General features: G+C 42.9%; 1 protein-coding gene across 1 annotated transcript in view; it reads left to right on the top strand.

The window, feature by feature from the left end:
• LOC111529566 (microtubule-actin cross-linking factor 1) overlaps positions 1-17,181 on the top strand; it is a 283,418-nt gene extending 266,237 nt beyond the window's left edge. Inside the window, exons 97-100 of the mRNA XM_026455708.1 lie at positions 10,170-10,381; positions 11,282-11,392; positions 14,772-14,901; positions 15,711-17,181. Of these exons, the coding sequence (XP_026311493.1) occupies positions 10,170-10,381; positions 11,282-11,392; positions 14,772-14,901; positions 15,711-15,967 (710 nt within the window). The 3' untranslated portion in view covers positions 15,968-17,181. The remainder of the gene's footprint in view (positions 1-10,169; positions 10,382-11,281; positions 11,393-14,771; positions 14,902-15,710) is intronic.
• The last annotated feature ends 409 nt before the right edge of the window (positions 17,182-17,590 follow it).

Below are 17,590 nucleotides of genomic sequence, written 5' to 3'. Positions count from 1 at the left end.
TTCCTGTCATGTATGATGGGACTAAATAGAAGATACATTGCATGTGGCATTTTGGAATCCTTGATTGCCTGTTTCTTTGCTGCCTGCTCTGTTTGTGATAACATCATGCTGCTGGCCCAGGAGAAGACTGCTTGCTTTGTCCTTATCTTAGTATCTGAAATTTGGAACCCCAAGGAAATTGGGAGGGCCATCTAGAAGCTATGTTCTATGAAAGCTAGTCACCTTTTTTAGCATCCCTTGGAACAAACAAGGTAAGACTTTCCTGTGTCTCTGCAGGAGTGCTCTCCTGGAACTCAGTAATCATCTCAATCCATTGACTGTGGAGAGAATCCAGAAGTTTTAAATTTCGTAACTTTATCAGTGATGGGCAGGATGTGCTATCTTTAATCAAATAAAAAATGGTGCTAGGCGATGAACACCTAAGGACTAGGATGGATTATAGTAAGGTAGAAGGGTGTGAAGGTTGAGAAGAGAACAAAGTTATTTGAAAAACTGTATTGGAAGTTCTATAAGGATTAATATGACTTCTGGAAACACTGCTTACAGTAGGTTTTGTACTCATTGATGTTGCATATTTCCTTGGGTCTCTGGACCACAGAGAATGCTATACTGAGGACAGTACAAGGTGCATGACAAGGTTCTTAACACCAGTGTGCACTCTTACTTCTTACCTCCCTTTACACAGCTATTTTAAAAGGTAGAAGATATCTCAAACTGCATGTTGCTTTAGTCATATGTAAAAAAATGAAAATATTTTGCTAGCTAGATTTGCCAATCTCCTGGTACTGTGAAAATCAGATATTTCAGTTTCTGAATTTATCCATGGCACAGGAAATCATGATGTTTTGGATGGAGAGAAAACCAGTGCTCCTGCCTAGATAATAGGTATACCTGTACCTAAGGTACTGTGTATGTTTTTGATCATTAAACATATTAGTTCCCCCAGATAAGTGAAGATCTAAGAAATTTCATTTATGAAGATTTAAAAGACACATTTTGGCATAGAACTGATTTTTTTCAGTTTGCTATACAAATAACATAAAATTTACCACCCTAACCATTTTTAAGTACAAGACTGAGTACATTTGTGTCATACTACCGTCACCACCATCCACCCACAGAAGTCTCTTCGTCTTGTAAAACTGAAACCCTATAGCCGTTAAACAATAGGTTAGAACTGAATTTTAACATGCCCGCAGCAGCCAGTGTCAGGTGGCCAGCATAACTCCCTTAGCAAAGACAACCTCTTTGGTGGTTGATGAACTGAACTTGAGGTGGCTGCCATCATGGTCTGGTTCTGTAGGTTCAATGGTAGATCTTTGCTCCAGTGAAAAGAATGGTGAGGGGCAAAATCCTATCACAGTAGTCAACCAAGTACTAGGTATCTTCTCTTTTTTTTAACTTTATAATACCCAATGTTAGGAAAATATTTGAATCAATGTAAACATTAAAAGTACCTTTACTACTAAATTCAAGTGCTAGTACATAAATTTTGCTTAGTTAGAATTTGGTGTTTCCTTCTAGTTTGAGAAAAATGTTTACTTTTTACTTTTGGGATTGCCCCAGAAATCAATTTTCACAGCTTCCGTTTATTGTTTGTTGTTGCTGCCTCCTATCCCAGCCTTTTCTAGCTTATCAAAGTATTAATTGCCCTCTTAACACCTTTTTTAATTCTTAAAATTGGCCCCTTTTAAGTTTATTTCTGAAGAAATAGCTTTCATTTCTTCCAAGTGGTGTATATAAAATGTTCCTTACCAAGAATCGTTTCATTGCCTTGCATCTTCAAATATTTTCTTTTAAAATGCAAATATTTTGGCCGGGCGCGTCACGCCTGTAATCCCAGCACTTTGGGAGGCCAAGACGGGCGGCTCACAAGGTCAGGAGATCGAGACCATCTGGCTAACACGGTGAAACCCCGTCTCTACTAAAATACAAAAAATATTAGCCAGGCGAGGTGGCGGGTACCTGTAGTCCCAGCTACTCAGGAGGCTGAGGCAGGAGAATGGCGTGAACCCGGGAGGCGGAGCTTGCAGTGAGCCGAGATAGTGCCACTGCACTCCAGCCTGGGCGTCAGAGCGAGACTCCCTCTCAAAACAAAAACAAAAATAAAATGCAAATATCCATGTGAGTTGTAGCATATTAAGCTGATATTAGCTAGGCATGGCTTAGCATAAATTAATTATTCATTGGTCTCTTGACCGAGATGAGAGCACCAGAAATATGGGAATTTTACTATTGTGAGCTTAAGAGCATAAGGACCAAGAAGATGGAAATTACAGAGAGAGGAAGGAAAATAAAAGGGAGAAGACAAGACTCTAAAACCCCAATTAAAGTAAGCCATTATTTTTCACTTGAATTTAGAACTTCCTTTTTTTTTTTTTTTTTTTTTTTGGGAGACAGAGTCTTGCTGTGTCACCCAGGCTGGAGTACAGTGGCACAGTCTCAGCTCACTGCAAGCTCCGCCTCCCAGGTTCACGCCATTCTGTTGCCTCAGCCTCCCCAGCACTGGGACTACAGGCGCCCACCACCATGCCCAGCTAGTTTTTTTATATTTTTAGTAGAGACGGGGTTTCACCGTGTTAGCCAGGATGGTCTCGATCTGACCTCATGATCCGCCGGCCTCGGCCTCCCAAAGTGCTGGGATTACAGGCGTGAGCCACTGCACCTGGCAAGTTTAGACCTTCTAAATGAGGCGTCATGGAAGCGTGCAGGAGCTAGCTAACCACTGTTTACAGTCTCAGATTACCTTAATGCCTATATTGCATGCCTTTGGCATGGCTGTAGTAACCTGGAAGGATGACGATAGGGAATTGTTCACACATCTTTGCATCTCTAGCCAGTGAAATACTATACCAAGAGGTGACCATTGACTAGAGAGAGATACTAGAGATTAACTTTATAATACCCAATGTTAGGAAAATATTTGAATCAAGGTAAACATTAAAAGTACCTTTACTACTAAATTCAAGTGCTAGTACATAAATTTTGCTTAGTTAGAATTTGGTGTTTCCTTCTAGTTTGAGAAAAATGTTTACTTTTTACTTTTGGGATTGCCCCAGAAATCAATTTTCACAGCTTCTGTTTATTGTTTGTTGTCGCCGCCTCCTATCCCAGCCTTTTCTAGCTTATGAAAGTAAAAGTATTAATTTTTACTTTGTGAATACTTTCACAATACTTTGTGAAAACAGGGACTGTCTCGTTATGTTTATTTGTTTCGTTATGATGTGTAAGCGTACCCTAAGAAGATGACGAACTGTATTTTCCCAGCATCCTGCATGCACCCAGCTAGGAAAGCAAGTGAGACACCCTTTGGGCCCTCAGCAGTCATTTAATGAGGCGTTACAATGTACCTACCTCATGGTAGCCTCTGGGGCTAACAGGGTCATGACATAGGAGATCAGCATAGGATCCTGTGATAGAATTAAACAGGTTCTCAGTTCACAAAATGCACAGGTTAAATGTGTTGCTATTAACATGGGATAATCTTCCTTCTTGTACTATCTTTCTTATGGAAAGCTATTTATCTGCTCTTTTAAATTGTTTTAACAGTCTGTATGTAGTAGGTGTTGGCAGTCACAAATTTAACCTTGTGGTTTCAGTCATGAAAATTCATGGATTTGCATTTGTGGCTGGTGTGCAAGAGAGCTGGTCACACAGCGAGAGAGTGAGCCTCACTGGCCACTGACTCCTCACTTTTAACACAGCTTGGTACTTCTGTTCTTCATCCCCATGAAATAATGAGCACTTCTTAATGGAAGCACTTCTTAGTGAGTTCATGAAGGTTGCGAGATTTGTTCCTTGAAACTGTTGAGAGACTATTGTTTTCAGAGGCTATTTCAGAGAAACAGAGGCTACTCTCTTTCACGGATACTTACTGAAACCCTAAATGCAAGCCTGGCACTGTGATCCAAAGGTAAATTAAGATGATGGTCCCTGCCTGCAGAAGCTTTCAGCCTAGTGCAGGGAACAAACGTGAATAAATGCCCTTCTATTTGGTAAAATGAATAGTTGAGAGAGCAAGAGAGGAAGAGATGACTGCCCATGAAGATGGAGAAGGTATCAGGAAAAGGACGTATTGGGCCAGGCATAGTGGCTCACAATCCCAACACTTTGGGAGGCCTAGTGGGGAGGATCACTTCAGGCCAAAAATTTAAGACCAGCCTGGGCAACATAGCAAGACCCCATCTCTGTTTTAAAAATAAATATAGGCCGGGCGCGGTGGCTCAAGCCTGTAATCCCAGCACTTTGGGAGGCCGAGACAGGCAGATCATGAGGTCAGGAGATTGAGACCATCCTGGCTAACCCGGTGAAACCCCGTCTCTACTAAAAATACAAAAAAAAAAAAACTAGCCAGGCGAGGTGGTGGGCGCCTGTAGTCCCAGCTACTCGGGAGGCTGAGGCAAGAGAATGGCATAAACCCGGGAGGCGGAGCTTGCAGTGAGCTGAGATCCGGCCACTGCACTCCAGCCTTGGCAACAGAGCGAGACTCCGTCTCAAAAAAATAAAAAACAAAAATAAAAATAAATATAGGCCGGGTGCAGCAGCTCATGCCTGTAATCCCAGCACTTTGGGAGGCTGAGGTGGGCGGATCATGAGGTCAGGAATTCGAGACCAGCCAGGCTAATATGGTGAAACCCAGTCTTTACTAAAAATACAAAAAAACTCACCGGGCATAGTATCATGAGCCTGTTGTCCCAGCTACTTGGGAGGCTGCGGCAAGAGAATTGCTTGAATCCAGGAGGTAGAGGTTGCAGTGAGCCGAGACTATGCCACTGCACTCTATCCTAGGCAATAGAGGGAGACTCTGTCTCAAAAAATAATAATAATAAATATATGGCCAGGCACGGTAGCTCACACCTGTAATCCTAGCACTCTGGGAGGCTGAGCCGGGCAGATCACCTGAGATCAGGAGTTCAAGACCAGCCTGGCCCACGTGGTGAAACCCTGTCTGTACTAAAAATACAAAAATTAATTGGACCTGGTGGTGTACATATGTAACCCCAGCTACTCGAGAGGCTGAGGCAGGAGAATTGCTTGAACCGAGTAGGCGGAGGTTGTGGTGAGCTGAGATTGTGCCACTGCACTCTAGCCTGGGCAACAGAACAAGACTCTATCTCAAAAAATAACTAAATAAAAATAAATTGTGTGTGTGTGTGTCAGTGTATGTGTGTGTGTCAGTGTATGTGTGTATATACTGCACTCGAGCCTGAGTGACAGAGTGAGACCCTATCTCAAGAAAAAAGGTTTTGAAAAAGGAAAAGGAGGTGTTGCTTCAGCTACATCTTAAAGGAGGTAACACTTGACCAGGCAGGAAAAGGGATCTGGACGTTCTCGGTACAGAAACCACATGTTCATATAAACAGAAGTGTCAGCAGCTGAAAAAGTAAGGGGACAAGTAGTCCCATGGGACTAGTGTACAAGGTTAACGACCAGATAAGACTCTGGACAGGGGTCAGCATCGGGGGCCAGGTGATGGATGCCAGACCACTGGGTCCTGGGTACTTGCCACATTGTGCCTTCCTAGTCCCCAAGATGTGGTCCTCAAAAAAACACGAAAAGTCATGGTCAAATGCATTTGAGAGATGCCGAGTTAAAGCTCTCCCAAGCAGGGAAATACAGAGGACCAAACCCCTTTTGTAGGAAAACCCTAGAAAACCTCACTTGGGGAATTCTGCTACAAGCAGTGAAACACTATGGAAGGATTCTGAACTGTTAACAGATTTTCATTTAGAAATTTATTCTGCAAAATACAAAAATTAGCCAGGCAAGGTGGTACATTCCTATAGTCCCAGCTACTTGAGAGGCTGAGGTCGGGGGATCACTTGAGCCTGGGAGGTGGAGGCTACAGTGAGCCATGTTTGCGTCACTGCACTCCAGCCTGAGTGACGAAGTGAGACCCTATCTCAAAAAAAAAAAAGAAAAAGAAAAAAATGCATTCTGCAGAATGAGAGAATGAGTGAGGGCTGGGTGGGTGGTGAGATGAGAAACAAGGAGACCAGTGGGAAGGCTGCTACAGATACCCAGTGGGCAGGGGGTGCTCCATAAAACACCTGAGCGCAAGGAGGCGTGCACAGGCTCAGGGATTCAAGAGGCATTTGAAGGTAGAATCAATAGACTGAACTGCCCTCGGGAGAGAGGGACCTACGTTGGCGCCAGGGTTTTGGTTCCCAGCTCTGGTCGTGTCTAATCAGAAGTTGGATATAGCCTCTGGCATCCAGCGGGAGGCCTGCCCTGCTAATACATTTGGAGTTGGGTGTGACTGTATGGTGGCACTGAAGCCTCAGTGGGTGAGCTCATCACCAGGTGGAGTCTAAGAGGGAGAACGGAACTGTGGACAGATCCAGAGGACACCCATGTTTTAGAAGTGGGCAGGGAAGCGAGGTCAGCAAGGGAGCAGGCGTCCTTGAAGCCAGGGGAGGACAGGGTTTCAAAACCAAGAGAGCACTGTGTAGTAACCCTCCACGTGCAAGTTACAACAGCAGAGAGATGTTTTTACCTAACAAATTGTCAGATTTTTTTCCTGTATGCACTCATGCTCATAGCACAATAATTGGCCAGAGTGAAGTAAATTTAATATACTCATATTATTTTGGAGAGTGTACACTAGTATAACATTTTGGAATCAGCTGGCATCTGTCAACCTTGACACATGGTTGACATTCATCAGTTGATGTTTTTACCTAAGGTAAAACATCATGTAATTTCTCCCCAGAAAATCTACATGTAGAAATTTATCTTAGGCCGGACGTGGTGGCTCACACCTGTAATCCCAGCACTTTGGGAGGCCGAGGTAGGCAGATCACAAGGTCAGGAGCTCGAGACCATCCTGGCTAACACAGTGAAACCCCATCTCTACTAAAAATATGAAAAATTAGCCAAGCGTGGTGGCGGGCACCTGTAGTCCCAGCTACCCAGGAAGCTGAGGCAGGAGAATCGCTTGAACCCAGAAGGCAGAGGTTACAGTGAGCCAAGATTGGGCCACTGCACTCCAGCCTGGGCAACTGACCAAGACTCTTCTCAAAAAAGAAAAAAGAAATTTATTCTAAGGAAATATAGTGGATACATGCAAAATGTTTTACAAATTGTCACAGCATTGGCTACAATGTTTAAAATATTTCAACAAAAATGCAATATTGGACTGGTTAAATAAATTCACATCCATATGATGAAATAATACATAGCAGCTAGTTAAAATTTTGCATGAGACATGTAGGGCATGGAGGAAAGTTTCTGGGGTGGCTCAACGCCTGTAATCCTAGCACTTTGGGAGGCTGAGGCTGGTGGATCACCTGAGGTCAGGTCAGTGTTTTTGAAACACTGTCCTCCCCTGGCTTCAAGGACACCTGCTCCTTTACTGACAACTCCTCCCTGCACACTTCTAAAACATGAATGTCCGCTGGGTCTGTCCACAGTCCCGTTCTCCCCCTTAGATATACATACACACACATATATACACATATACACACACATGTATACACTTAGTATATATATATACATACACTTAGTATGTGTGTGTATACACACACACAGATGTGCAAAGGAGTAAGACACACCAACATAATAGTGATGTCCCTTAGGTTGTGAGATTAAGTGACTTTTGTTGTCATTTTGGTTTTTGAGACAGCGTCTTTCTCACCCAGGTTAGAGTGCAGTGTTGTGATCACAGCTCACTGCAGCCTTGACTTCCCAGGCCCAAGCAATCCTCCCACCTCAGCCTCCAGAGTAGCTGGATCTACAGGCACATGCCACCATGCCTAGCTAATTTGTTAATTTTTTGCAGAGTTGGAGTTTCACCATGTTGCCCAGGCTGGTTTCCAACCTGGGCTCGAGCAGTCTGCCCTCCTGAGCCTCCCAAAGTGCTGGGATTACAGGCATGAGCCATTAAGCAATTTTCATTGCCCTCCTGAGATAGAGGTTGTCAGTGACCTTTGCCAGAGCAATTTCCGTGAGTGGTGGGGATGGAAGCGTGAGTGGTCTGAGGGGAGGAGTGGAGACAGCGAGTGTAGGTGGTGATGCAGAGAGCTAGGCTGGGAATGGCTTGGGGGTTGGAGGACAAAGAAGACAACTCAAGTGGAAGACGTGGGTTCTAGGTCCACCTCTACTGCCACTTTGCTTGACCTCAGCCTCTGTGAGTACTTCAGTTTCTCTGTAACATAGGGATGCTAATTACAGTCAGGTGCATTATTGCACATTCTGTGAACTGTGCAGTGCATAGGGAACATATCACTGTTATGGTATTAGAGAATGCCCTTCCTAAAACATTTAAAATGTCACTTCCTTCAACTGCAATGCAATTTCAAAGTTTTCCTCTTATATCTTTTTTTTTTTTTTTTTTTGGCAGCGTTTGCTCAGAAGTGAACTTTTTTTTTTTCTTTTTTTTTTTTTTTTTTTTGAGATGGTGTCTCACTCTGTCACCCAGGCTGGAGTGCAGTGGCGTGATCTCGGCTCATTATAACCTCTGCCTCCTGGATTCAAGTGATTCTTCTGCCTCAGCCTCCTGAGTAGCTGGGACTACAAGCATGCACCACCATGCCCAGCTAATTTTTGTATTTTTAGTAAAGACAGGGTTTTGCCATGTTGGCCAAGCTGGTCTCAAACTCCTGGCCTCAAGTGATCTACCCGTCTTGGCCTCCCAAAGTGCTGGGTTTATAGACGTGAGCCACTTTGCCCGGCCAAGGGTCACATATAGTTGAGACTTGAGGAGGAAGGACACACTGGATCATGGAAGGAAACACTTTAGCATTTCAGGGACCATTAAGTCATAGATCATCCAGACAACAGGGCTCTTAGAGACCGGTTGACCTGATCGTCTCTGGTGAGCCTGAGGAAACTGAGGCCAGAGCAGGAAAAAATCACAGTTGGCAACAGAGCTTAGACTATAACTCAGAGGTTTTGGTATCCAAGTGAGTGCTTTTAAGCTGATACTTTGATATGTTCTGTCAGCATATAATATATTGAGAAGAATTTGAATTTGATTTAGGAATTTGGAACCATGCTGCTTGGATGCTTACGTAACCTGATGTAAAACCTGATTCTACCAAAATTCCTCAAATTCCTTGAGGGACATATGGGGTAGGACGGAAGAGAAAGTGGACAAAATTTCCTGCCACCTTCTAGATTTATGGTTTCTGACCAGTTAAACATCTGTTATAGAAAAGAATGACAAATATTTTGCTCATAATGATTGCCCTTTCTCCAGCAGTCCCATTTGTTTAGCTGTGTCTAGTACTTTGTAAAGAGTACACAGTTGAGAGTGGATGAGGAGGTACAGGGTTTCTGCAGGATTACATCTTACAGTGAGAAATAATCTAAGAACATATTCTAGAGGGATTGTCTTTTAAATTAGTAGCATCTTTTGCATTTAACATTTGTGTTGGCTGTGCCTAAGATCTTCCAATGGAATCCACATATTAAGTTCTGGTTGTGCAGCCCCAGAAAGCCACAAGACAGCGCTAACTGGCTTCCCGTGCTGTCTCCATGTTCTTTGCACCTTGATGTTCCTCTCCTACTTGCAGTTGCTCCTTTAGCATTTTACTGCTTTCAGTTTTTCACTTAACAGTTTCTCACTAGCAAGTTTTGTGCATGGTCTTGATGTCTCTCTCTCTCTCTCCCCACCTACATGTTTACTTCTTAATGATTCTCTCCTGATCTTTTTACTGTCCTGAGTTCCTGGACTCCTTTCTTTAGGATTGTTACTGACTGAATTCAAATAGAAGAGTCTAAACAATGTCGATTTCAGTAATGTTTTTCTCTATCCTGCAAAAATTGAGCAAAAAGTACACATGTACTATGAGAGAGAAAAGAGGGGTTTTGATTTAATTTCAGAGGTATTTCAGAGGTTTGTGAACTGTTGCGTCTGCTTTACCTCTAGCAGTCACAGTGTGCTTACTCCAGGGACAGTGGCAAAGCAAGACACTAACAGCAGAGTGGGCTGGTCCTTCTTTATACACAGAGACTTGCTTATTATACAGTTAACATATCTGCTATGGGTAGGAACCTTGACAAGGCTGATGTGTCATGAGTTTATCTCTATTTTTGAAGAACCCACAGATGATACTAAACCTATATAACTTATATAACTGTTATCATGGGGTCAAGCCGCTGTATAACCATCAAAGATACATTTTTGAGAATAACTGATATTATGTGTGTGTTTATTTCCTTTTTAGCACGAGGTAGAACTAACATTGAACTTAGAGAGAAATTCATCCTACCAGAGGGGGCATCCCAGGGAATGACCCCCTTCCGCTCACGGGGTCGAAGGTCCAAACCATCTTCCCGGGCAGCTTCCCCTACTCGTTCCAGCTCCAGTGCTAGTCAGAGTAACCACAGCTGTACATCCATGCCATCTTCTCCAGCCACCCCAGCCAGTGGAACCAAGGTACGTACTGATCTCCATTATGCCCTTTTTCCCCACTCCCACCCTCACAGATGTTCATTGTTCACAGTAACCTCTGAAAGACTCCAGTGAGGAGAAGAAATAAAAATGAAAATGTTTTATTTTATAAATAAAACATGAAAATACACAGACCAAGGCTGCCCTATTCCTAGCAGTACACAGACATATGGCCTTTAAGATGACTCCAAAGGACATTTATTAAAATATGCACTCAGCCTGGTTATGTCAGAAATGTTTATTTCCTCATGTTCTCAGTTTAAGTTTGAGCCCGTCCAGTGTTACTACTTTTGAAAATCCAGGCTGGACACAGTGGCTCATGCCTGTAATCCCAGCCTTTGGGAAACTGTGGTGGGAGGATCCCTTGAGGCCAGAAGTTCAAGACCAGCGTGGGCAACATAGCAAGACCATCTCTACAAATTTCTAAATTTATCATCTCTAATTTTTAAATTTAGCCTAGCATGGTGGTGAGCATGGTAGTCCCAGCTACTCAGGAGGCTCAGGCAAGAGGATTGCTTGAGCCCAGAAATGCAAGACTGCAGTGAGCTATGAATGCACCACTGCACTCCAGCCTGGGCAACAGAGTGAGCTCTGTCTCTAAAAAATAAAAATAAAAAAATAAAAAATTTAAGGGAAAAGGAAAGAAAATCCAGGCACTGGCTGTGCACTGGAGCTAACTGCTAAGTTTGATGTTACGATGGGTTATGTATGACGGACGTTAGTGCCTGCCTGGTCCTTCTCATCCTGATGGACCGATATGCATTTTATTTTGTTTTCTGTTTCTTTAAAATTTAGTATCTTCTATTTTTTTCTGTTCCCAATGTGCACCCTTTTTGTTCCTTTTTCAATTGTTCCCGTCCTTCCCTTTGGATTTCCGTTTCACAGACTTCACTTCAGTTCTCTCGCTGTTATGACAAACCCTGGTTGGTAAACAGTAAAGCTGGCACCCCTATCAGGGACAGCCATTCTCCTGACCTCCAGCTGCCCAGCCCCGAGGTAGAGTATGGCTTTGCTGACTGAGGACACAGTCAAGACAAGGCCCTCACTAATGGACTTGACCAGCTCTTCTTCCTGACACGAATCCCTGCATTCTTCCATCTCTGTGGTGCTTGCTGTCACAGCTGATTCATCTAGTCCAGTGTTTTCAGGGGTTTCTAACTCGGATTCACCAAAATTGGAGAGAAATAAGAGATACCTGAAACTAGATTAATAACTTAATAACTTTATAACAATCTTGAGAATGATACTTGTTCAGAATGGTAAACGATGGCCATTCCTGGAGATTTGTTTATTGCTATCATTTATAATCAGGCCTCTTGGAATCTCCAAATGTCAGATACTCAGACGAGTTATGAACACTTGAAATTCAACTATGGCGCATGTTCTACAATATTCTATCTTTGCTTAGAACAGAAGAGTGGTTGGCGCCACCCACCCTGAGACACATGTCCAGGGTGGTTGGTATTGCCACACCACACTGGTCCGAGGCGTGGGTGCTGTCTCCTTCAGCCAAGCACAGCACCAGTGAACACTGCTCTGAGGCTCACATTCTAGCTTCTGAATTTCTTGGCCTAGGCACTTGAGTTTCTGTAGCCTTGATTTGAATACACATGCCAGCAATTAAGCATGTTCAAGTGCAGCCATTAAAATGCCTGAACGCTTTTGGAAGAGCAGTGTTTTAGAAATAAAACATGGATTAGTGGCTTGTCTGATAGCAGTGCAGTTTGCATTCTAGCTCCTACCGGGAAACATTGGATTCTTGTGCCTCAAAAGACAGTGTTGCCTTCAGTCTTGGAAAGCCTTAGCCAGAGAAACAAGGGATGCACAAGAAGTCAATGGCTGTGAATGAGCCACTGTTAAGAGGTTCATTTTACTCCAAGCTAAAACTCCAGTTCAGAAACATACCTGGTTTAGAGTATGATCTGGGGACCTACTGCCACTAAACTCCTAGACTTACCCTGCTCATCTTGCTTTTCTTCTTTCCTTAATGGCTCCAGTTTCATAAAAATCTCAGAAGTTCTATTTTAAATTTTAGATGTTTAATGATGAGGTACAAATTCTCATACAATTCTGATAAATCAGGGCTTTTGTTCTGTCTTAAGGTTTTATTTTGTTTCATTTCATTTTGAGGCTTCATCTTTCCTTACTTATTGTGTTCTATAGCCAGGCCATCTCCTGACTTGGAATTCTAGCCTCGGGTCTAGCTGTTGTTGTCTTCCAGCAGCAGTGCTCAGGAACTTTAGCTTCTGAAACTGGTGCTCTTCCTCCTATGTGGCCAGGAAAGTTTGTGCTTGAGTGTTAATCACTTTCTGTCGCTTATGCTTTTTCTTTATAAATTTAAGAAGTACAGCAAACACAATGAGATGGGTTGCTTTTCTCTTCTATTTGCATAAACGTCTTAAAGGTCCTGGAAAACAATTTACGCAATTGATTTCAAAGAAAAATTAGAATGGCATGGTGTAGCATGTGGCGTAAGTGGTTGTGTTTTCTTTTTTTTTTTTTTTTTATTCGTTTTTTAAAAAAGCGAAGTGGAGACAAGGTCAAATAATGGATGTTTAAAACATTTAAGGATCAGCCTGGCCAACATGGCAAAACTCCATGTCTACTAAAAATACAAAAATTAGCTGGATGTGGTGGAGGCGCTGGTTGTCCCAGCTACACGGGAGGCTGAGGCAGGAGATCACTGGAACCTGGGAGGCAGAGGTCACAGTGAGCCAAGATTGTGCCACTGCGCTCCAGCCTGGGCAACGGAGTGAGACTGTCTCAAAAAAAAAACCCCACACAGATTTAAGTCTGGACATGGTGGCTCACCCCTGTAATCCCAACACTTTGTGAGGCTGAGGTGGGTAGATCACTTGAGCCCAGGAGTTCAGGACCACCCTGGGCAACATGGAGAAACCCTCTCTCTACAAAAAATACAAAAATAAGCCAGCCAGTAGGGAGGTTGAGGTGGGAGGATTGCTTGAGCCTGGGCGGTCAAGGCTGCAATGAGCTGTGAAGTATGCCACTGCGCTCCAGTCTGGGTGATGGAGCAAGACTCTGTCTCAAAACAAAAAAACAAACAAACAAAAAAAAAAACCACACATTTAAAATATTCTTTTTCCTGCAGTTAAGACTGCTATCTAAAAAACCAAAAAACATCACTCAAATAGGAAACATAGCACCTATTGGCAGCAGTGATAATAATATATAGCTCTTTTCCAGTTTGGGAAGTGCTTCTATACATCATTTATTTGTTCACCAAGTTGTTATTGAGTTCCTCTTCTGTGCCAGACAATTTTACATGCTGAGGATGTGAGTGAACAAAACAAAGTCCCTGCTTTTATGAAGTTGATGCAGGAGAAACAGGCAACGAACAAGTAATACCATACGTAAGACAGTGATGAGTACTGTGCAGAACACAGGAAGCAGGGGAGAGAATAGAAGTGTACAAGCAGTGTTCTGAGTAGTGAGGCAAGACCTCTCTGCTAAGGTCATCCTTTCAGTAGAGCCTCTGCAGGGAATGAGGGGGTCAGCCACACGTATCTGGGGTAGGCTTGGGGGGTAGTGATTGTGCAACAACACTCCAGGCAAAATGAACAGCAAGGGGATAAGACTGGGGGACCCTCACTAGGCCATTGGTGAAACAGCAAGGAAGCCAGTGTGGCTGGGATGGACTGATGAGGAGTGTGGTAGAAATGAAGTCAGAGAGGCAGGATTTAATCCCTGATTTCCCAAGAGAGAAGCAAAGACAGATGTTAATTTCAATCAGTCCCGGAACCCAGACTCAAACCCAGGTCTCCAGGCTCTTCATGCACAGAGTTGTTCCTGATGTCTCAGTCCCACAGTCCTGTGCTTCTCATAGTTTATTTGATCCATGAGTTAAGTAATTTTATCTGCATTTTACCAATAAGGATAATGACTAAAAGATCTTACTAAAGTTACTGCACCTACTTAGTGTTAAGAGATTGGAGTAATACTTGAATCTCCATATCAAATAGGTGGGGCTAAAACTCATTTCAAATTTTTAACCCCAAAATCTTGATACCTAGGATTATTTGAATTTCTTTTTCCTTTACTCATTCACCATAATCGTTTGTTGTAACTATTGTAATCTTACTGAGGATTTTTTTTTTTTCATTTATAGTGGAAATTAGTAAAACAAAAGGTATTTGAAGACATTTTGAAACTTTTAATTGGAACATAAAACTTTTATTTTGGGAATTATCAAAATATATAACCTAGGATACTTTAAGAGAAATCTTTGTTTTCCTGGACTTTTAATTTGCTTCTCAACTGAGCAAATATAAGGAGGTGTATGGAAACCTTTGGCAGTTGAATTTCTAGCGAAGATTTTACCAAGTAAAATGTGACCTTTTTATTATTTTTTTTTAAGGTTATCTCATCATCAGGTAGCAAGTTGAAACGACCAACACCAACTTTTCATTCTAGTCGGACATCCCTTGCTGGTGATACCAGCAATAGTTCTTCCCCGGCCTCCACAGGTGCCAAAACTAACCGGGCAGGTAAGTACCTGCCCTGTGACCTATAAGCCAGGCTGAGAATTTGGAAACAACAGCCTGTGTGGAATGTTTCACTGCTCCCAAGGAGCCGGTAATGAGAGTGGCACTTAGTGTGATGCCCAGAAAGACAGACGTGCAGATGCTCAAGTGACCTTTACTTTTTCTGTCATTACAGCTAGCTTTAAGCTTTCCTTCTGAGATGAGATGCTTCCACAGCCAAAAGCTGGGCCATGCGTTCTCATCAGAAATGATCTCATTTGAGAGAATGTAAAAAAGGAAATGTAGGTCTTCCTCAGACACCAGTCCAGTGTTGGGATGAGCAGCTTGCTAGTAATGTTTCCAACACATCATAGTTATTATGGCTGCTGTTGAACTGAGAAAGGCAGGGGAAGATCACATCTGTTCCCCTGCTACTGTTCCTCATGGGAACCTAGGAATCTGCCTTCATTTCCTGCTGGCTGCCTCCCCTCATTTGGCCTCTATCCATCCTGCCCATGGATTAGCCCAGCTGGCAGGCTCACCCACCTGTGCTGAGGTGGTTGAGCAACCCTGCTTGCCTCCACTTTGGGGGCATGGAAGGTGACAGTGCTGCTGATAGAAGTGGCTTTCTAATCCCCAGGAAACAGCTGCTCAAGTAGAATCACAAAGCTAGAAAAGGCCTCAGCAATTTCTGTATAGATGAGGAAACGGGGGTGCAGAAAGGCTGTGAGGTTTGCTTAAGATCACACAGGATCAGAACCCTAGCCTCTGCTCACTTGTTCTTCCACCCCATGCCGTCTCTATAAGTCTGCTGTTTGATTCTTGAATTCCAGACCCTAAAAAGTCAGCCAGTCGCCCTGGGAGTCGGGCTGGGAGTCGAGCCGGGAGTCGAGCCAGCAGCCGGCGAGGAAGCGATGCCTCTGACTTTGACCTCTTAGAGACGCAGTCTGCTTGTTCCGACACTTCAGAAAGCAGCGCTGCAGGGGGCCAAGGCAACTCCAGGAGAGGGCTAAACAAACCTTCCAAAATCCCAACCATGTCTAAGAAGACCACCACTGCCTCCCCCAGGACTCCAGGTCCCAAGCGATAACACTGTCCAAGCACCCCCAAGCCACTCTCCACTTTGAATCCTGCTCCATACATTGGGTGTATATTTATTCTGAACGGGAGAAGTTATATTGTTAAAAGTGTAAAAGAATAATTGTGTTATGAAGCTGCCTTATTTTTTTTCTTTTTGTAAGTTACTATTTTCATGTGAATATTTATGTAGATAAAATTTGCCTCCTGGTAACCCTGTAACGGATGGGGCCCAGAAATGAAATATTTGAGAAAAACAAGTGAAAAGGTCAAGATACAAATGTGTATTAAAAAAAAAAAAAAAAAAAAAAAAGCCTATTAATAGGGTTTCTGCGCGGTGCAGGGTTGTAAACCTGCTTTATCTTTTAGGATTATTCCTAAATGCATCTTCTTTATAAACTTGACTTGCTATCTCAGCAAGATAAATTATATTAAAAAAATAAGAATCCTGCAGTGTTTAAGGAACTCTTTTTTTGTAAATCATAGACACCTCAATTAGCAAGAACTGAGGGGAGGGCACTTATTACTGCTTTTTCCATTGTTTAATGTTTTGTGATTTTTAGCTAGAGAGGGAACCTCATCTAAGTAACATTTGCACATGATACAGCAAAAGGAGTTCATTGCAATACTGTCTTTGGATATTGTTTCAGTACTGGGTGTTTAAAGGACAAATGGCTGCTAGAATTCAGGGGTAAATGTACATGTTCAGAAAACGTCAGAACATTTGGGGTTTTAAACTTGATTTGTTGCTCCCTACCAGCCTAGACACCGATAACTCTTGTGTTCACCAGGACCCAGACCCTTGGCAAGGGATAGGCTTGTTGGTGACATTGTGAATTTCAAATTTGTTTTATCCACTTTTTTTGCTATTTATTTAAATGGTCGATCAACTTCCCACAAACTGAGGAATGAATTCCACGAGCCTGTTCTGAAAATGTGGACGTTAGACAAACACGTGCTCGTCCTTTAATGGAGTTCACCAGCACACTTGTTAACCAGTCCCGTTTGCTTTCGTCTTTTTTTTGTGCGTAATAAAGTCAACTGACCAAGTGACCATGAAGAGGGGCTGTCTGGGGCTCCTGTTTTTTAGCTGCTGTTCTTCAGCTCCGACCATGTTGCTGTGTGATTATCTCAATTGGTTTTAATTGAGGCAGAAACTGAAGCTCTACCAATGAACTGTTTAAAAACAAGACACACTTTTGTATTAAAATTGCTTGCAGTAACAAATATTTTGTATTTCCTGATTTTCTTTTCAACCATTACCTTATGTATAAATGTTACCCTGGGGTATAATCATGTTATAGGTACTTAAATGCATTATGCGAATCAAAATATCTTGACAGATAAATTGTAGAGCTTAATAGATTTTGTTTTATTTCATCCTTGTTAATTTTGTTTAATATGGCTGGGCATGGTGGCTCACGCCCATAATCCTAGCACTACGGGGGGCCAAGGCAGGAGGATCACTTGAGTTCAGAATTTGAGACCAGCCTGGGAAACATAGTAAGACCTTGTATCTACTAAAACTAAAAAAAAACAATTAGGCATGGTGGCACATGCCTGTAGCCCCAGCTACTAGGGAGGTTAAGGTGGGAGTATCACGTGAGCCATGATTGCACCACTGCACTCCAGCCTG

Source organism: Piliocolobus tephrosceles, chromosome 1, assembly GCF_002776525.5.
Source record: "Piliocolobus tephrosceles isolate RC106 chromosome 1, ASM277652v3, whole genome shotgun sequence".
Classification (NCBI taxonomy): Eukaryota; Metazoa; Chordata; class Mammalia; order Primates; family Cercopithecidae; genus Piliocolobus; species Piliocolobus tephrosceles.
This window is presented reverse-complemented; position numbering and strand designations above follow the sequence as displayed.